At 43.3% G+C, this 21,526-nt stretch overlaps 1 protein-coding gene across 1 annotated transcript in view; it reads right to left on the reverse strand.

Moving 5' to 3' along the window:
• Positions 1 to 21,526, reverse strand: part of LOC126474535 (protein yellow-like) — a 116,460-nt gene that overhangs the window by 37,841 nt on the left and 57,093 nt on the right. The window contains exon 3 of the mRNA XM_050102007.1: positions 4,188 to 4,321. Within this exon, the coding sequence (XP_049957964.1) occupies positions 4,188 to 4,321 (134 nt within the window). The remainder of the gene's footprint in view (positions 1 to 4,187; positions 4,322 to 21,526) is intronic.

Genomic DNA, 21,526 nt, shown 5'->3' on the forward strand with positions numbered 1-21,526 from the left:
TCTGATTTCTCTTATTTTATTTGTTGTTGTTGTGGTCTTCAGTCCTGAGACTGGTTTGATACAGCTCTCCATGCTACTCTATCCTGTACAAGCCTCTTCATCTCTCAGTACCTACCGCAACCTACATCCTTCTGAATCTGCTTAGTGTATTCATCTCTTGGTCTCCCTCTACGATTTTTACCCTCCACGCTGCCCTCCAATACTAAATTGGTGATCCCTTGATGCCTCAGAACATGTCCTACCAACCGATCCCTTCTTCTGGTCAAGTTGCGCCACAAACTTCTCTTCTCCCCAATCCTATTCAATACTTCCTCATGAGTTATGTGATCTACCCATCTAATCTTCAACATTCTTCTGTAGCACCACATTTCAAAAGCTTCTATTCTCTTCTTGTCTAAGCTATTTATCGTCCATGTTTCACTTCCATACATGGCTCCACTCCATACAAATACTTTCAGAAATGACTTCCTAACACTTAAATCTATACTCGATGTTAACAAATTTCTCTTCTTCAGAAACGCTTTCCTTGCCATTGCCAGTCTACATTTCATATCCTCTCTACTTCGACCATCATCAGTTATTTTGCTCCCCAAATAGCAAAACTCCTTTACTACTTGAAGTGTCTCATTTCCTAATCTAATTCCCTCAGCATCGCCCGACTTAATTCGACTACATTCCATTATCCTCGTTTTGCTTTTGTTGATGATCATCTTATAGCCTCCTTTCAAGACACTGTCCACTCCGTTCAGCTGCTCTTGCAAGTCCTTTGCTGTCTCTGAGAGAATTACAATGTCATCGGTGAACCTCAGTGTTTTTATTTCTTCTCCATGGATTTTAATTCCTACTTCGAATTTTCCTTTGTTTCCTTTACTGCTTGCTCAGTATACAGATTGAACAACATCAGGAATAGGCTACAACCCTGTCTCACTCCCTTCCCAACCACTGCATCCCTTTCATGTCCCTCGACTCTTATAACTGCCATCTGGTTTCTGTACAAACTGTAAGTAGCCTTTCGTTCCCTTTATTTTCGCCCGGGTTCCAGGGTTCGATTCCCGGCGGGGTCAGGGATTTTCTCTGCCTCGTGATGGCTGGGTGTTGTGTGCTGTCCTTAGGTTAGTTAGGTTTAAGTAGTTCTAAGTTATAGGAGACTGATGACCATAGATGTTAAGTCCCATAGTGCTCAGAGCCATTTGAACCTTTATTTTACCCCTGCCACCTTCAGAATTTGAAAGAGAGTATTCCAGTCAACATTGTCAAAAGCTCTCTGTAAGTCTACAAATGCTAGAAACGTAGGTTTCCCTTCCTTGATCTAGCTTCTAAGATGAGTCGTAGGGTCAGTATTGCCTCACGTTTTCCAACATTTCTACGGAATCCAAACTGATCTTCCCGAGGTCGGCTTCTACTAGTTTTTCCATTCTTCTGTAAAGAATTCGCGTTAGTATTTTGCAACTGTGACTTATTAAACTGATAGTTCGGTAATTTTCACATCTGTCAACACCTGCTTTCTTTGGGATTGGAATTATTATATTCCTCTTGAAGTCTGAGGGTATTTCGCCTGTCTCATACATCTTGCTGACCAGATGGTAGAGTTTTGTCATGACTGGCTCTCCCAAGGCCGTTAGTAGTTCCAATGGAATGTTGTCTACTCCGGGGGCCTTGTTTCGACTCACGTCTTTCAGTGCTCTGTCAAACTCTGTACGCAGTATCGTATCTCCGATTTCATCTTCATCTACCTCCTCTTCCATTTCCATAATCTTGTTCTCAAGTACATCGCCCTTGTATAGACCTTCTATATACTCCTTCCACCTTCCTGCTTTTCCTTCTTTGCTTAGAACTGGGTTTCCATCTGAGCTCTTGATGTTCATGCAAGTGGTTCTCTTATCTCCAAAGGTCTCTTTAATTTTCCTGTAGGCAATATCTATCTTACCCCTAGTGAGATAAGCCTCTACATCTTTACATTTGTCCTCTAGCCATCCCTGCTTAGCCATTTTGCACTTCCTGTCGATTTCATTTTTGAGACGTTTGTATTCCTTTTTGCCTGCTTCATTTACTGCATTTTTATATTTCCTCCTTTCATCAATTAAATTCAATATATCTTCTGTTACCCAAGGATTTCTACTAGCCCTCGTCTTTTTACCTACTTGATGCTCTGCTGCCTTGACTACTTCATCCCTCAAAGCTACCCATTCTTCTTCTACTGTATTTCTTTCCCCCATTCCTGTCAATTGTTCCCTTATGCTCTCCCTGAAACTCTGTACAACCTCTGGTTTAATCAGTTTATCCAGGTTCCATCTCCTTAAATTCTCACCTTTTTGCAGTTTCTTCAGTTTTAATCTACAGGTCATAACCAATAGATTGTGGCCAGAGTCCACATCCGCCCTTGGAAATGTCTTACAATTTAAAACCTGGTTCCTAAATCTCTGTCTTACCATTATATGATCTATCTGATACTTTTTAGTATCTCCAGGTTTCTTCCATGTATGCAGCCTTCGTTTATGATTCTTGAACCAAGTGTTAGCTATGATTAAGTTGTGCTCTGTGCAAAATTCTACCAGGCGGCTTCCTCTTTCATTTCTTAGCCCCAATCCATATTCACCCACTACGTTTCCTTCTCTGCCTTTTCCTACTACCGAATTCCAGTCAGCCATGACTATTAAATTTTTCGTCCCCCTTCACTATCTGAATAATTTCTTTTATTTCATCATACATTTCTTCAATTTCTACGTCATCTGCAGAGCTAATTGGCATATAAACTTGTACTACTGTAGTAGGCGTGGGCTTCGTATCTATCTTGGCCACAATAATGCGTTCACTATGCTGTTTGTAGTAGCTTACCCGCATTCCTATTTTCCTATTCATTATTAAACCTACTCCTGCATTACCCGTATTTGATTTTGTGTTTATAACCCTGTAGTCACCTGACAAGAAGTCTTGTTCCTCCTGCCACCGAACTTCACTAATTCCCACTATATCTAACTTTAACCTATCCATTTCCCTTTTTAAATTTTCTAACCTACCTGCCCGATTAAGGGATCTGACATTCCACGCTCCGATCCGTAGAACGCCAGTTTTCTTTCTCCTGATAACGACATCCTCTTGAGTAGTCCCCGCCCGGAGATCCGAATGGGGAACTATTTTACCTCCGGAATATTTTACCAAGAGGACGCCATCATCATTTAACCATACAGTAAAGCTGCACGCCCTCGGGAAAAATTACGGTCGTAGTTTCCCCTTGCTTTCAGCCGTTCGCAGTACCAGCACAGCAAGGCCGTTTTGGTTAGTGTTACAAGGCCAGATCAGTCAATCATCCAGACTGTTGCCCTTGCAACTACTGAAAAGGCTGCTGCCCCTTTTCAGGAACCACACGTTTGTCTGGCTTCTCAACAGATACCCCTCCGTTGTGGTTGCACCTACGGTACGGCTATCTGTATCGCTGAGGCACGCAAGCCTCCCCACCAACGGCAAGGTCCATGGTCCATGGGGAGGCTTATTTTATTATTATGATCATTTCTCCTACTTAGGTGGGTGTCAACAAAATATTTTCGCATTCGGAAGAGAAAGTAGGTGATTGAAATTTCGTAAATAGATCTCGCCGCAAAGAAAACCGCCTTTGTTTCTGTGACTGCCCAGACGGAAGATTTATCTAATGCAGGCGACCATGATAGTCTGTCCTATACAAGTAGATTCATCAACCTACACCCACTTGAACCTTCTTACTTCGCCAAGTCTGGGTCTGTCTCTACAGTTCCAGCCCTCTACCCCTTACTTCCCTCCATTTTCCAATTAACTATTCTTTGGTGTCTAGGAAGTGTTCCACAAACCTATCCATCCTTGTAGTCAAGGCGTGTCACAAAGCTCTTTGTACTGTAGAAACGATTCTTTTCAGAAATTATATTTCCTTTTCATACGAAAGCGTTATTTCTGAAATGCACCAGTTCACCAATGTTCCAGTGGGATCCGTTGTCACGCGAGACCAGTGTAAGCAGAGAGTAAATTGAACGCTGGAATTCTGTCAAGGGAACCCAAGTGAAGGGCCTTTTTTAAGATACTGTTGGCGCCGATGGTACTTGCTGCAGTGAAAACACCACAAAGCTGCAGTTTGGGTTTCCCTTTGCCCTGTAAACATTGAGAACCGCGACGTGAACTGCCTGATGAGTCACAGGGAGGGCGTGTAGGTGCGTACGTACCTTGATTCGGTAGACGGTGGTGAGGCCGTTGCAGTTGCCCTCTCGGTTGGTCTCCCAGTCGGGATACGGGATCAGCTGCGGGGAGTCGGGCGACGCCGTCGACAGAGGGATGTAGTTGAGCGTCGCCGGAATTCCTGCACATAACCACAAGCAAGCACGTTGACAAACCATGTCTCTCCTGAGAATCGTCAGGCTCATTTTCTCCAGTGCTCCGTCAGACATTTGTAATTTCGTGTTTGCAGTGTGAAGATAGTGTCAGCCCAAATAAATTCTGCTCATCACTTCTTTCATGAGACGTCCAGTGTCAACAGAAAGTGTGGGTTTGCTTTCCACTGCTAACAAAATTATTTTTAAAGCGGGATTTTACGTGCCCACTTAATAAAGCGGTCTAGATTAGTGTAGTGCGATATTCGTCTTAGGAACACGGATTAACAAGGACAATGACAGGGGCTGAGTAGCGTTGCTCTGTGGAGGTAGCGAACAGCGCAGGGCAGGGCGGCACACCAGACAGTGCAAGCGCCTCGTGTTTTGCTATCATTACTAATACATATTGCTAAACCGAAATCGCTCTAGACTAATTTGGGACCGCTCTGTCAAATCGGCACGCGAAATCTCATTTTAAAATAATTTTGTTGTAATAGGAAACAAACCGACGTTTTCCGCCGACACTGGGCATCGCGTGAAAGATGTGATGAGCAGTATGAAGTCTGCCGCGATTCCAGCCATACAGTGCAAAGCCGAAAATGCAAATATCTGCCTAAACTTCATAGACATTTCCTGAAATATTTAAGATATCATAATTCTGTTTACACCCAAATGAATTGTTAAAAAGTCTTCACGAAAAGATGTATGACTCATTACAAAGGTATCGGTAGCAACTTCACTTTCCCACACAAACTATAATAATTTCCGCTGCTTGTTTCGTGCTTCAAAAAGAAGAAAATTCTGTAATATTTTCAGAGACATTGCAATACTTATAACTTAACGTTTATCTGTTTTGAACACGAAACCGATTGCTGTGCTGTGCGGAAGTTAGTGATTTCATACCCAAATAAGGCAATAAATCACGTTGGATAAGGAGGACGGAGTGTGTTGCTCCTCCACGTTAACGGTACACAAAGGGCGCAGAGGAACTGTACATTCATTCTCTCTGTGTCGTTCATGTGAGTTGAGTGCTGAATAGTTCGTAAAAGTAAATGTCTTTCACAAACCAAGAGAAACTAGACTGGCTACATCATTACGAATACAAATGAACGCGAAGGGAACATTTGAGTTGTACGCGCAAAGGTATCCAACAAGAGTGACAAGTCAGCGAATTTGCAAATAACTGTTATTGGAAGAGCACTGGAATACTATGCAGTGGATAAAAAAAAGCTGTTACAGCATGATGCAGTTCCTAACCTTCATTAAAGCTTTGAACACCACCTACAGATATTTCTGAATTAGAGATCATTGCTATCTTAGAGAGAGAGAGAGAGAGAGAGAGAAACACCGATATAACTGCATTTGATTAGCGGTCAGATAGTGGGTGCCCGACACATGAACATTCCATTTCCCTTTCGTGCAGTCACTGGGGTGTATACGTGACGGCTTGTCAAGAGAGTGTCTCAGTGTGTGGAAATCCGCTACCAGTCAACTGCCGCGGTTGACAGTTTACAGTTACCAGGGACCACATCTGAATATCGCTGGTTGCACCCAGAGCTGAGCAACAGTGAGTGGAGACCACCGATACCATCTGGGGCCGCACACTCCCTATGAGGTACAGAAGGCACTGTTCCACACTGGTGTCTCTGGTCACGGCACGTCCAGGGCACACAGAATAACATGGACACAGATACACAGCCGCCGATAACTGAGGCCGTGTTTTAATGGTAATATACCGTAGATCCCTTTAACAAAAACCTGTCGCAGTAACTAGGAAGAAACATAGATCACACTTACCTACTACAAGCAAGGTAAAAGCGAGCCACAAAACTAGCGTCCTATATTTTGACATCCACTTCTTGTAGAATCTTACAACATATCGTGAGAGCACGCAATGAGGTATTTCGAAGAGAATAGCTTTTTCCGTGCCAACCAGCTTGGATTCCGAAACATTGCTCCTGCGAAACCCAATACACACTTTCCTTACATGACATCCAGAAAGCCATGGATCAACGCAGTCAGACAGATGCAATATTACTTGACTCCCGAAAAGTATTTGACTGAACACCACATCTACGTTTGGTTTCGATAATGTGGCTGTAAGGGTATTAAGTGAAATCTGTCACTAAGATTTCGAAGTAAAGACGAAGAAACATGTTATCCTGGAAGGAGAGTCTTTTCCAAATGTAGAAATAAATTCAGACGTACCCGTGGAGAACGTTTTTGGAAGCTTGCTGTTCACGTTGTACATCAATAACCTGTCAGGCAGCCGGCCGGAGTGGCCGTGCGGTTCTAGGCGCTGCAGTCTGGAACCCAGCGACCGCTACGGTCGCAGGTTCGAATCCTGCCTCGGGCATGGATGTGTGTGATGTCCTTAGGTTAGTTAGGTTTAATTAGTTCTAAGTTCTAGGCGACTGGTGACCTCAGAATTTAAGTCGCATAGTGCTCAGAGCCATTTGAACCATTTGAACCATTTGAACTCGTCAGGCAATATTAATGTTAGCCCAAAACTTTACTCAAATGATGTATGTAACGAAACACAGTCTGAGAAAAGCAGCACAAATATTTAGTCCGATGTTGATAAGCTTTCAAAGTGGTGCAAAGACTGGCAACTCGCTTTCAATGTACGGAAAGTTAAGACCGTACGAAGTAATATCCCATCACTACAGCACCGAAGAATCACAACTGGAATCCATCACAATGCTCATTTGATGCTAAAATACACATTGTCCTTATTTGAAATATAATACGTATTTATTATGGAAAAAAGAATGAAAACGGCAAGAGAATTAAATCTCAAATATTTATGTTGACTTGCGGCAGTGAGTTGTGTTCTTTGAATGAGAAAAAACACTCAAAAAACGGAAATATGCATATTGGGAATAGGCAAGATTTTAGAAAGATATGTGAATCAGGGTACAGCCTGGATAGGAAGACTTGCAGCTGTAATGGAAATGAAAAGGACGTGGAAATGTAGGTAGGTGAATGGATAGCGAATTGGACAAGAAAATTATTTAGAGGTATGAAAAGACCGAGATGATGATCTCAAATTCGATGCTAGCTGGTTGACATTAGAAAACATGTACGAGTAATAGGAATGATTATGGCTGAGTACGATGCATGGAGAAACATGAAGATGGCTTTTATTCAACAGTGAACTACAAAAGGTTGTAGATGATGATAACGCACCCTTGTTTCCAAGGGGTAACTTCTTAGCAAGTCAATTGCTACATATATTCGGTAGTAATAATTTGAAGGGATATGAAACGGAATGACTACACAGGCTCACACGTACATGAAGCAGGTGGCAAACTTCGATTCGTTTTTAGGATATTTGGAAAATGCAGTCTGTCCGCAGAGATGATTACTTGGAGAATACTGGTGCGTCTCATCCTAGAATAATGCTTACATGTGCGGGGCTCATACCGGATAGCACTGTCTGTGGATACTGAACGTATACAATAAAGGGCAGTCCGTTAGGTCACAGGTCTGTTCGAGTCGTGGCATAGCATCTGGGAATTTCTGGTAAACCTGACCTGGCAGACGCTTGATGATATAGACACCATCTGTCCTGCGAAAGCTTACTTGGAAAGTTTCAGGAACCAGCATTAAGTGAGAAATCTAGGACCACACTACAGCCCCTACATCTGAATCCCACAGAAACCGCGAAGACAAAATTAAACCAATTACAGCGTTCACAGAAGCATTTAAGTCAGTGTGGACGCAGAAAGGCTGGAAAAGCTTTTCCCGGCCTGATGAATCGGGTGCGCTTTGGTACGAGACTGAGTCAGGATAAGAGTAGGTCTATAAACACATGAGGTGATGCATACCGCTCTAAAATGGGTGCCATGCTGCTAGCAACTAGAGTTATTCTCCTGTGCAGGTTATTTACACGCTTTTGTGTCTGCCATCGTCCTTCACCGACGAATGATACATGGGCCTACTGTGGCATCTTGGCCGTCTATGACACCTCGCTGGAGACCGCTGCCTTCAGGAAAAGCAAAGAACCACAGATCAGTCTCGGTTAGTTTCAGAGTGGTCTGCTAAACATTCCACCGTGATGAAGCTGCATGACTGGTCCTAAAGGTGAAGTGATTCAACTAGGTAGACTATCTGTCCAAAACTATCCGAACATCTTGTCGAGGACATTCATAAGAGATGTGTCCACCCTTCGCCATATGAAGGCTTCAACTCTGCTGGGGACACTTTCAATAAGGCTTCCGGAATTTTGTGGTGGAATGGCAGCACCTTCTCCCTCAAGAGCCGAAACCGGAGAAAGTAGTGATATTTGACGCTGAGGTCTGGGGCGAAGTCGTCTTTTATCTCATCCCATAGGTCCTGCATTATATTCAGGTCGAGACTCTGGGCAGGTCAGTCCACAAACCATTGCCTTACAGATGCTGCTTTTTGACAGGGTGCGTTGTCACGCTGGTGTAGTCATCGTCTCCGAACTGCTCCTCTTCTGTACGCCGTATACAATGCTGCAAAATATGTTCATATCCCTCCGCGTTTACCGTTTTCTTAAGAGCAATAAGTGGTCAACTCTAACCATGAAAAACGTTCCCATAGCATAACACAATCTCCTCGTTATCTCATCGTTGGCACTATACATGATCGCAGGTAACGTCCTCCGGGCATTCGCCAGACCCTAATCCTTCCATCGGATTGCCACAAGCATGATTCTTCACTCCAAATCACTCGTTTACAGTCATCTAATGTCCATTGCCGTTGCTCCTTACGTTCCGTGAAGCGTCTCTTAGTACTGACTACAGAAATGTCTGGCTTATGACGAGCTGCTCAACCATTGTACACTATTCCTTCTAATTACCTACCACAATTTCTGTGCTAGCTGGACTGTTGGAAGCACTTTGGAACTCACCGGTGATTCTTTCCGCAGCTTTCATGCGATTTTTTACAATCACCGTCCCGGTCTGTCAATACATGAGGTCAACATGGACAAGGTTTTGCTGTGATTATTCCTTCGCGTGTCCACTTCACCGCAACATCACAAACAGTCGACTTGACAACTTTAGATGGATTCAAATGTCCCTGATGGGTTAATTACTCAAGTGACATTAACAGCCCATGTCGAAGTCACGAGTTCTCTTGCCATTCTATTACCGCTTATCTACTGAGAGCTTTTATACTGGCGGGACCACCTCTCGTAACATTGTGGTGGTCAGTTCCGCAATACGTGGAGGTGTGTGGGTGATTTCGATCAGATAGTGTGCACGTAGGATACCATCGCCATTGAGTCAGCTCCGACCGATCTCCGTGCTGCTGGAGGGCTCTAGATAAGAGTGGCTCCCCAACGCTTTCGGTATCCGGTGAAGTCCATACTATCGTCAGTGAAACAACGTCTTTGGCATACAAATACTCAGAGTGGTGGCTACTAATTGGAGAATCTGCCATTTGTCGCTGTAATGATTATCGACGACAACCTTCGCTGATCTAATTGAGAGCATCACGAGGACAGGCAGCTTCATCTGCACTTTCGCGTATTTGGACACCTGCAGTGTGTCTGAATAACAGGTACCGCTATTCAGAATAGCACTGGCTGTTAGCACGTTGTGAGTTAGCTGAGCCAGGCACCACATCGATCAACGCTTGAGCACTTCATTACTGACAGGTCATGGTAACATCGCACCTGACATAACTGTACATTAACAGTCACTATATGGTCAATCAATCTACTGGATGATACAAACGAGACAGACCATGTCGATGTCGTGATTTCAACAAGTCTTCTTATCTTTGATCGTACGCATTAGTGTCAGTGAGCAATTCCTAATCTTACTCTCGTTGTGACATTAAACAACCACGACAAATAAAAAAAAAGGTACAGCAAGCCAGCTTATTACGACATTCCATCACTTGCAAAGGAGTTGCCTTTTGGAAACAAGCGTGCGTTATCATCATCTACAACATTTTGCTATTCACTGCTGAATAGAGGCCATCTTCATATTTCTCCATACATTATACTCAGCGACACTCTCGTCCCTGTCGCTCGTACAAGTTTTCTAATGTCTCAATTTGAGATCATCATCTCGCTGTTTTCATATCTCTTAACAATTTTCTTGTCAAATTCGTTATCCATTCACCTGCCTACATTTCCACGTCTTTTTCATTTACATTACAGGTGCAAGTCCCTATCCAGGCTGTTCCCTGATTCACATATCTTTCTCAGATCTTTGTTATTCCCAACATGGATATTTCCGTTTTCTGAAAGATCTTCTGACGGAAAGATCACGACTCACTGCCGCATGTCAGCATAAATATTTAAGATTTAATTCTTTTGCCGTTTTCATTCTTTTTTCCGCACTAAATACAGTTACGCAGTACATTTCAAATTAGTGACAACGTGTATTTTAGTATCAAGTATTCAAGACTGCAGACATGTGACGATAGTCGCTTAGATCATGAGGCACTCTCATGGAAACGCTGCAGTGTTCTTTTTCTACGTATCTTGCATTGCAGGGATTAGGCAGATGCCTTTTCCGATTCTACACTTCCTCCTACTGTACACTGAGATGCAAAAAATTACGGGAAAGCAGTATGCACATATACAGATGGCGGTAGTACCGCGTACACGAGGCATTAAAAGGCACTGCATTAGCGGAGCTGTTATTTATACTTGGGTGATTCATGTATAAATGTGTCCGACGTGATTATGGTACCAAGGCGGCAATTAATAGATTCTGGACGCGGAATGGTAGCTAAAGCTAGAAGCATTGGACATTTTGCTTAACAAATCATTAGGTTATTCAATATTTCGAGATCCACAGTGTCAAAAGCTTGCCGAAAATACCAAATTTCAGGCATTATCACTCACCAACCGACAACGCAGTGGCCGACGGCCTTCACTTAATGACCTAGAGCAGCGGCGTTTGTGTAGAGTGGTCAGTGTTAACAGACAAGCAACACTGTGTGAAAGAACTGCAGAAATCGATTTGGAACGTACAACAAACGTATCCGTTAGGACAAAGCGGCATAATTTGGCGTTAATGGGCTATGGTAGCAGACGACCGACACGAGTGCCTTTGCTAACCGTACGACTTCGCCTGCAGCGCCTCTCTTGGGCTCCTGGCCATATCGGTTGGATCCTAGACGACTGTAAGATTGCGGCCTCGTCAGATAAGTCCTGATTTCAGTTGATAAGAACTGAAGGTAGGGTTCGAGCGTGTCATTGACCTCACGAAGCCACGGGTCCAAGTTTTCAACAAGGCGCTGTGCAAACTGGTGTGTCTACATAACGGTGTGGGCTAACATGGAATGGACTGGGTCCTCTGGTCCAACTGAATCGATAATTGACTGAAAATGGTTATGTTCGGCTACTTGGAGATCATTTGCAGCCATTCATGGGCTTCATGTTATGGACAATTCGAGCGAATGATTTGGCCAACCAGATCGACCTACTTGGGACATAATCGAGAAATCAGTTCGTGTTCAAAATCCCGCAACGGTACCATTTCCGCAGTAATAGACGGCTATAGTGGCAGCATGGTTCACTATTTCTGCAGCGTACTTCCAACGACTTGTTGAGTCAATGCCACGTCTAGTTACTCCACTATGCTGGGCAAAAGGAAGTGCACCACGATATTAGGAAGTATCCAGTGGCTTGTCACCCCAGTGCGTTTCTCCTGCAATTTTGAATTACGTAACGTCTCTAGTTTCCATAGTCGGTAATCATTCAGTCTCTCAATTTCTGAAGATGTTGCTGTATTTTATTATTTAAAGTACTTTTGTTCAGACATCGTAGGTCTACATTCCTGAATGGGTCCAATCAGGCGGAGCCAAACTTTCCTCAAAACTCCACTTCAGCACTAATTCAGTAATTAAAGAATTTATGAAAATCGTAAGCGTAAATCTAATAATTACATCGTTTCATTAACTGTAAATCTGAAACTCAACTTCAGACTTTTTGAGGCCATTTAAATTCTTCTGAGTCAGGGAAATGTAGCCACTGCAAACAAGAATGAAGATTAAGGTCAAGCGTCACGTAGGCCACGGGGTCATTAGAAACCGGACACAGGCTCGAATAATGTCAGGCTGTATACGAATCGATGCGAAACTGCAGTTTACAACAGTAGCTACCAGCGACATCAATATTCACCCTCAAAATCAACTGAAGAATGAGCCAAACGTTACTCTAGCGGCAGCGTTACTAGCTGCTGGCTTGCCTTCCAAGTTTTCAAATTACAGGAAGATTCAGATTATTTGGGTTAATCCGAACCCTAGGCTGTACGCATAACCAAAAAACTCCAGTCATCCAAGATTAGCACGCGCTTCAGAGCGGCTGAAGTTCGTGTGGGCTCGCTCTTCCAAGTGCGGTGCATCTTTGTAAATTTGTTTCGGAATAAAGCTGTTCAGTTCGATGTAACTGATGACTTCAAGGAAAAAAAAAAAAAATGCGTTTGTGTTAATGCTAAGTGTCTCGCCTTGAATGGTAGTTTCTTGAATCGCAGAGCCTTGTTTAATGCGAGCGCTAAATTTTTCTTCAATCTTGAGACCACCATGAAATTCTACTGCTTTCTCAATCAACGTTGGGTCAATACGGGAACTTATTCCGCTCTGTTCTACTGCAGTCACAAGTGCAGTACTTCATCTAGTTTCGCTTAATATTTAGTTTTCAGACACTTAAACTGTGATGGTTAGATTTGGCTATCAGCTTTGGTTACAAAATTTAACACCTTTCCTTTTCTTTTATGGTCTCACTATTTGTAGGTCTGTCTCAAACTCCAGAGAAAATTCTTCTGTAGATTTGCCTTTTCCAACTTATTTTAATTTCTTTTAGATCGGTAGAAAACAGGCTTAAGCTTACCTCTTACCTTCTTGGTACGTATATACCATCCCTACGTTCACCAACAACAAGAAATGTGATACGGGTGAAGACTCATTGTCAATGATTCATTTTAGCAGCTACGATGTTACTGAGATCTATTGAAGGCTGGAAGAACTCGGACAGTGCATTCCCCACTGTAGCGTTAAACAGTGTGTTTTCATTTCGTATCAATAAGAAGTAAGATTTCTGAAGGGAACCGACCCAGAAGAAAATCTGAATCATTCTCTTTAAGTACCGGTTTCAAGTGTACAGGAAATTATCAACCTGTAGTCCCTAGGGAAAGCTCTAGGAAACTTTGTAGACAGGAAATCGGCAGCGACCCTGTTACGAGGACGGAGTCTCCGGATTTTTCCTCAAGAGTGGGAATCAATGGAAAAATATTTCAGGGATTTCCGACTGTGATTTTGGGGTCCGCAACGTTTCTAAAACAGAAATAACACTGATAATAGTGTATTCTAAATGAAGATATTTATTTTAATTAGAATGCTTCACGTTACGCTGTTCATTTATTTATTTTTGAAGTCACAGAAACAGATTAACCCGCACACAGATAGTCGTGAGCTTATTGTACATGCAGTTTCGTTTTCTCTGTGGGTGAACAGTTATACCGGAACCAAAAATACGGAGGAGGTGTCTAGCCGACCCTTTTCTTCTCAGCGCCCTAGGTTGCGCCCTAGGCCCACCTGGCATATGCACGAATCGTGCCATGTCTTGAAATGGCCTAAATTGCCTTCGGAAAGGCATGGAACACGTAACGTACGAGTGGCAGTCTCAGCTTATCCCCACCGCGGTGGCCAGTGAGAAAAGACGGTGATTCGTCGAGCATTATTTTTCCTCGTAGACGCAATTAAGCGACCTCGGCTGGTGTCACCAGCACACAGATCAGAAGGTTTTGCAAGAGACCTGTTATGAGGTGGAGTGAAAGGATATAATGAGCTTCTGGGCGCAGGGCGACGTATGCCTACAGCGGTCAGTGGTTACGTGTGCGGTCTCAGGCGGGCCTTACGTAAGCCATTCAACGGGGCCTGCTGTCTCCCGCTCTACACTTCCCAGCTGGTCTGAATGACCGAGGTTTATTTGCATATTCCAGAAGAGGGGTCAAGGACTGGACTGGTTTGTGTCTGTTCAGGCTTCTCGCTTTTGTGTTCCTATTTTCTGAGAATATTGCTGTGAAATATTTTCGGTACTAGCGCCACGTCTTACAAGCTGCGACATAGTCGCGAATAAAGAGAGTGCTCCATTTAGTACAGAATACGTTTCTTTAATTGTAATCTATGACCACAACTGTGATCATCACTGCATGTATTAAAAAAATCTCTAGCACTACCTCGTTTTGGATTACTTAGTTTTGCGGCCTTCTGCGGACGGTTCTTCCCACTTGATGGCCTTGTTATAGGTTTGATTAGGTCAATGCAGATCTCCGAAGAGCGGTCACTCTTGTTCAGTCATTCTTATCCGTGTAATACACAGAGTGTAATATACACTTCCAGGAAGATTTGATCCCGTTCCTCACAAGCGACTTGTAATAAAATTACTTTCCTATGGAGTATCGTCTCAGTTGTGTGACTGGATTCGTAATTTCCTGTCAGAAAGGCCACAGCTCATAATAACTGATGGAATGTCATCGAATAAAACGGAAGTGATATCTAGTGTTCTCCGAGGAATTGTTATAGGCCCTGTGCTGTGCTGTTCCTAGTCTCCATAAACGATTAGACACGCAATCTGAGCAGCCCTCTTAGATTGTTTGCAGATGGTGCTGTCATTTACAGTCTTGTAAAGTCATCATATTATCTAAACCAATTGCAAAATGGTTTACACAGGATATCTATATGGTGCAAAAAGTGAGAATTGACTCTGAATAATGAAAAGTGTGAAGTCATACTCGTGATTACTAAAAGGAAACCGTTAAATTTCCGTTACACGATAAATCACAAAAAGCTCAACCAAATACTTAGGGATTACAATTAGGAATAACTTAAACTGCAACGGTCACATAGATAATGAAGTGGAGAAAACAAAGACTGCGATTTTTTGGCAGAACAATTAGTAAATGTAACAAGTGTACTAAAGAGACTGTTTACACTGTGCTGGAGTAGTGCTGCACGGTGTTGCATCCACATCAGATAGGATTGACGGAGGACAACGAGAAAGTTCAACGAAGGACACATCGCTTTGTGTTATCGGGAAATAGAGGAGACGGTGTCATGGATATGATAAGTGAATTGGGGTGACAAATGCGTGTATCAGAATGTGAAAATATTTTGTTAACGCCAGCCTAAATAGCATCATAACAAAATAAGAGAAATGAGAGCTCGCACGGAAAGATATAAGTGTTCGTTGCTCCCACATGCCGTTCGAGAGTCGAACAGTAGAGAAGTAGCTTGGAGGTGGTTCGATGAATCCTCTGCCAGACACTTAATTGTGAGTTGCAGAGTAATCATTTAGATGTAGATTTAGATACACTGATGATCCAAAACATGGTATTCACCTGCTTAATAGCGCGTTGGTCCATCTTAGGAATGCAGAACAGCAGCGATTCCGCGTGGCAACGATTGGACAAACCCTCTGTAGACTTCCGGAGGTATCTGTATGCGCACAGGTCACGCAGTTCTCGTAAATTACGGGCCGATGGTTTGTAGACGCGGAGCTGGCACCTGATAGCGCCCCAACTTCGTTCCGCTGGGTTCAGAACAAGCGAATGTGGTGGCCAAAACTCCCACGTGACATCATTATCACGTTTTTGAAACCATTGTGGCACTATTATGTCCTTACGACAAGGAAAGTTACCCTGCTGAAAGCCCTCATCGCAGTCGGCCACGAGGCGTTGCAGATGGTCAGCAACTATGTTCACGTAGCTACGACATTATGACAATTTATACTTGTCAGCTAAATCGGAACTCTTAATTTAGAAGTATGCATTTTACTCACAGTACTCCTCAAATTAAGCTATCGACACACGACTGAAATAATGAGATATCGTGGCAACTCGTCTCTGGCTCCTCTCCACGGCTTAAAACTGCACCATGGCGTATATTACATCTGCATCTACATATAAATAGATACTCCGCAAGGCACCGAACTGTGCGTGGCGGAGGGTACCCTGTACCACAACTAATCATTTCCTATCTTGTTCCACTCGTAAACAGAACGAGGGAAAAACGATTGTCTATATGCCTGCGTATGAGCCCCAATTTCTTGTAAACCATGTGATCAAAAGTATCCGGACACCACCAAAACCAAACGTTTTTCATATTAGGTCCATTGTACTGCCATCTACTGTCAGGTATTCCATACCAGCGACGTCAGTAGTCATTAAACATCGTGAGAGGGCAGAATGGGATGCTCTGCGAAACTCATGGACTTCGAACGTGGTCTGGTGATTGGGTGTCACTTGTGTCGTACGTCTGTACGCGAGATTTCCAAACTCCTAAACATCCTTAGGTCCACTATATCCGATGTGATAGTGAGTGTGAACGTGAAGGGACACGTACAGCACAAAAGAGTACAGGCCGACCTCGTCTGTTGACCGACAGAGCCCGCCGACACTTGAAGAGGGTCGTAATATGTAATAGGCAGACATCTATCCAGACCATCATACAGGAATTGCAAACTGCATCAGGATCCACTGCAATTACAGTGACAGTTGTGCGGGAGACGAGGAAACTTGGATTTCATGGTCTAACGACTGCTCATAAGCCACACATTATGCCGGTAAATGCCAAACGACGCCTCGTTTGGTGTAAGGAGCGTAAACATTGGACGACTGAACAGTGGAAAAACGTGTGTGGAGTGACGGATCACGGTACACAATGTGGCGATCCGATAGCAGGGTGTGGGTATGGCGAATGCCCGGTGAAAGTCATCTACCAGTGTGTGTGGTTCCAACATAAAAATTCGGTGGTAGAGTTATGGTGTGGTCGTGTTTTTCATGGAGGGGGCTTGCATCCCTTGTTGTTTTGCGTGTCACAATTACAGTAAAAGCCTACACTGATGATTCCATCCCTGTAATGGCCTGGCCTGCACAGAGTCATGACCTGAATCCTATAGAACACATTTGGGATGTTTTGGAACGCCGACTTCGTGTCAGGCCTCACGGACCGACATGGATACCTTTCCTAAGTGCAGCACTCCGTGAAGAATGGGCTGTCATTCCCCAAGAAATCTTCCAGCACTTGATTGAACGTATGCCTGCGAGAGTGGATGCTGTCATCAAGGCTAAGCGTGGGCCGACACCATGTTGAATTCCAGCATTACCAATGGAGGATGCTCAGAAGTCATTTTCAGCCAGGTGTCCGGATACTTTTGATCACATAGTGTATCTTATTTTTGTGGTCCTTACGAGCGATGTATGATGGCGGCAGCAAAATCGTTCGGGATCAGCTTCAAATGGCGGCCGCTGTGGACGAGCGGTTCTAGGCGCTTCAATCCGGAACCACGCAGCTGCTACGGTCGCATGCCCGAATCCTGCCTCGGGCGTGGATGTGTGTGATGTTCTTAGGTTAGTTAGGTTTAAGTAGTTTTAAGTCTAGCGGACTGATGACCTCAGATGTTAAGTCCCATAGTGCTTTGAGCCATTTGAACCATTTTTTGAAATTCTGAAGGTAGCAGCGGTAAAAGACAGGAAGCGAAAGGCTGTTTACAACTTGTGTAGAAACCAGACGGCGTATATAAGAGTCAAGACGCATGAAAGGGAAGCAGTGGTTGAGAAGCAAGTGAGACAGAGTTGTAGCCTATCCCCTATGTTATTGTCTGTACGTTGAGCAAGCAGCAAAGGAAACCAAAGAAAAATTTGAAGTAGGAATTAAAGTTCAGGGAGAATAAATAAAAAGTGTGAGGTTAGACGATGATTTTGTAATTCTGTCAGAGAGAGCAAAGGATTTGGAAGAGCAGTTGAAGGGAACTGGGAGTGTCTTGGAAGGAGGATATAAGATGAACACCAAGAAAAGCAAAACAGGTTGAATGTAGTCGAATTAAATCAGGCAATGTTGCGGAAATTAGATTGGGAAACGAGACACTTAAAGCAGTAATGGATGTTACTATATGGGCCCCAAGTTACTGATGATGGCTGAAGTAGACTGAGTGTAAAGCATACTCTGGCATTGTCAAGAAAAATAGTATGAAAGTGAAACAGGGACGATAACCAGTTTAGACAAGGAGAGAATAGAATCATTTGACATGTGGTGCTACACAAGAGTGCTGAAGATTAGAAAGGTAGGTCACGTTACTCATGAGGAGGTACTGAATAGAATTGGGGAGAAAAGAGGTTTGTGGGACAACCTGACAAAGAGAAGGGATGGATTGATAAGACACATTCTGAGACATCAAGGGATCACTACTTTAGTATTTGAGGAAACTATGGGGTTATAAATTGTAGAGGGAGACAAAGAGGTGAATACAGGTTGCAGATTCAGAAGGACGTAGGTTGCAGTAGTTATTTGGAGACGAAGAGGCTTGCACAGGATAGAGTAGCGTGGAGAGCTGCATCAAACTAGCGTACAGCCTGAAGACCACAACAACAATAATGCACCTTTTCAAACTTCATTGCTTGTTCGTGTTACTTTTGGCCAAGAACAATACTGTAATGATGCCCCAGCATCCATATTCTTCAGACATAGGCCCATTGACTTCTTTCTGTTCCCAAAGGCAAAGAAAACCTTGAAGAGCCGTCATTGTACGAGCGTAGATAAGACTAAAAACGGATCGCTTTGAGAGCTAAAAGCTATCACAAAAATCGAGTTTCAGAAGTGTTTCGGGGTTTGTAAAAAACAAGTTTCATAAGTGGGTCTATTTTGAACAGGATAGGATGCTACTGATGGGGACGAAGAGGTAAAATTCTTTCAAAAGAAAAATCGCCTTTATTGTTTTTTATCACGTAAAATGAGCACGTGGAAAATAAAATGGTTCAAATTAACGATGTAGTTATAGAACCAGTGGACGAGTTTTTGTATTTAGTACGGTCGAAGACAACAAATGGATGAACCCAAAAGAAATAAACAGTAATACTTAGTCCTAGATTACAACAGAGATATTATTGGCGCAAAATCCAATATCATTATTGTATTCCCAGTATAAGTTAACTCTGTTCAAATGTATGACGGAACGTTACTGTAAAAAGCATACGGGGTGTCGCAAAGCTTTTGGATCACATAGAAACAGGTGATAGTGGATCCACAAGCGATTGTAATGAGCTAAGGAAGCAATGGTCGGAAATGCATATTTATTGTGTTATGTACAGCGGACACCGTATAACAACAACGTAGCTCATAGTAAATGTTCAAAGAGACGACCGCCAGCCTCAATCCATGCATGCAAACGGCACATAAAGTTCTGCCTCACTCTTAGAAAGATCCCTGGTGTCTGTTGCACCTGATGACAGGCAGCTTGGACCCTAGCAAGCCAGTCTTCACCATTTTCTATGGAGGATTTCATACACCAGCGTCTTGACGTAATTCCAGAGGAAAAAGCCCAGAGGTTTGAGATTCGGCGATCGCGCTGGCCATGGGACAAGATCTCTCCTTCCAATCCAATCTCCTTCCAATCCAACGACGAGGGTACGTGTTGTCAGATGCTCGTGGACGTTAACATCGTAGTGGGCTGGTGGACCGTCGTGTCGCAATCACGTCTCATGGACTTCAAGGCGTACAGTCCCCAAGAACTGTGGCACCAAAGGTATGCTCTGTTGCAATACATGACAGACTGGCAATCGTCGCTTTGAACAACTACCGTGATCTACGTTGTTGTTATGCGGTGTACTCTATTTGACGCCCGTAACACAATAAACAAGCATTTCCGACCATTGGTCACATATCTCAGTATAACGGTTTCTAGACCTACTGTCACCCTGTCACCTATTTAAATCAGACCCAAAAGATCTGAGACACCCCGTATGCAAATGATCTAGTGAATATCATCGGTGGCTGCTAGAAGCTAGTTGCAGATGATACAATTGTCTACAAGATGCTAGCAACTCCAGGACACTTTTGCGAAATGCAGGAAGATGTATAGCAGATCGATGATTGGTGCAGAGACTGATAAATGACCCTGGTCTTGAGTAAATGTAACGTTTTTCGCGTAAAAAGACGAAGAAATCCCTAGCTGACGATTACACTAGTGGTAACAAATAACCGGCAATAGTAACTACCGTAGAAAACCTAGGGTTATTCACCTGGTGCGACCTAGATTGGATGACAACATAAAACAAATTCCAGGAAAAGCAGATGCCAACCTGAGATTCATTAGAAGAATCATATGAAAATGTTATTCATCTACGAAAGAGGGGACTTAACACTCATTCGACTGATTCTAGAGTATTGCTCATCAACAAGTCAAATTGGATTAATAGGGCGCGTTTCGTCACGGGATTGTTTGCTTGGCGAGTGAGCACCAGCGATGCACAAAATACTCCAGTGGTAGACGCTACAAGAGATGGTGCTATACACCACGGAGAGGTTTACTATTCATACAGCAGAATGTGTTCCGGAACGTACTACTTCCTCCCAAATATGTCTTGCAGAATGACCCCAACCAGAAGATCCGAAGAACTGGAGCTTTTTCGGAGGCCTAGGAATGGACACCCCTAAAAAGGGCGATAACAGAAGTTGGGGAGGAATACATAGATACAGAGAAGGTAACTGCGAAGAAACCATGGGTAACAAAAGAAATACTTCAACTGATCGACGAAAGGAGGAAGTACAAAAATGTTCCGGGAGACTCAGGAATACAGAAATACAAGTCGCTGAGGTATGAAATAAATAGGAACTGCAGGGAAGCTAAGACGAAATGGCTGCATGAAAAATGTGAAGGAATCGAAAAAGAAGTAATTGTCGGTAGGACTGACTCATCATACAGGAAAGTCAAAATAACCTTCGGTGACATTAAAAGTAAGAGTGATAACGTTAAGAGTGCAACGGGAATTCCATTGTTAAAAGCAGACGAGAGAGCGGATAGGTGGAAAAAATACATTGAAAGCCTCTATGAGGGGGAAGATTTGTCTGATGTGATAGAAGAAGAAACAGAAGTCGATTTATAAGAGATAGGGGACCCGGTATTGGAATCAGAATTTAAAAGAGCTTTGGGGGACTTAAGATCAAATAAAGCAGAAGGCAGAAGGGATATATAACATTCTACCAGAGTTTCTAAAATCGTTGGGGGAAGTGGCAACAAAATGACTATTCGCGTTGGTGTGTAGAATCTGACTTTCGGAAAAACATCATCCAGATAATTCCGAAGACGGCAAGGTCTGACAAGTGCAAGAACTATCGCACAATCAGCTTAACAGCTGATGCATCCAAGTCGCTGTCAAGAATAATATGCGAAGAATGGAAAAGAAAATTGTGGATGCGCTAGATGACGA

Source organism: Schistocerca serialis, chromosome 4 (assembly GCF_023864345.2).
Source record: "Schistocerca serialis cubense isolate TAMUIC-IGC-003099 chromosome 4, iqSchSeri2.2, whole genome shotgun sequence".
Lineage (NCBI taxonomy): Eukaryota > Metazoa > Arthropoda > Insecta > Orthoptera > Acrididae > Schistocerca > Schistocerca serialis.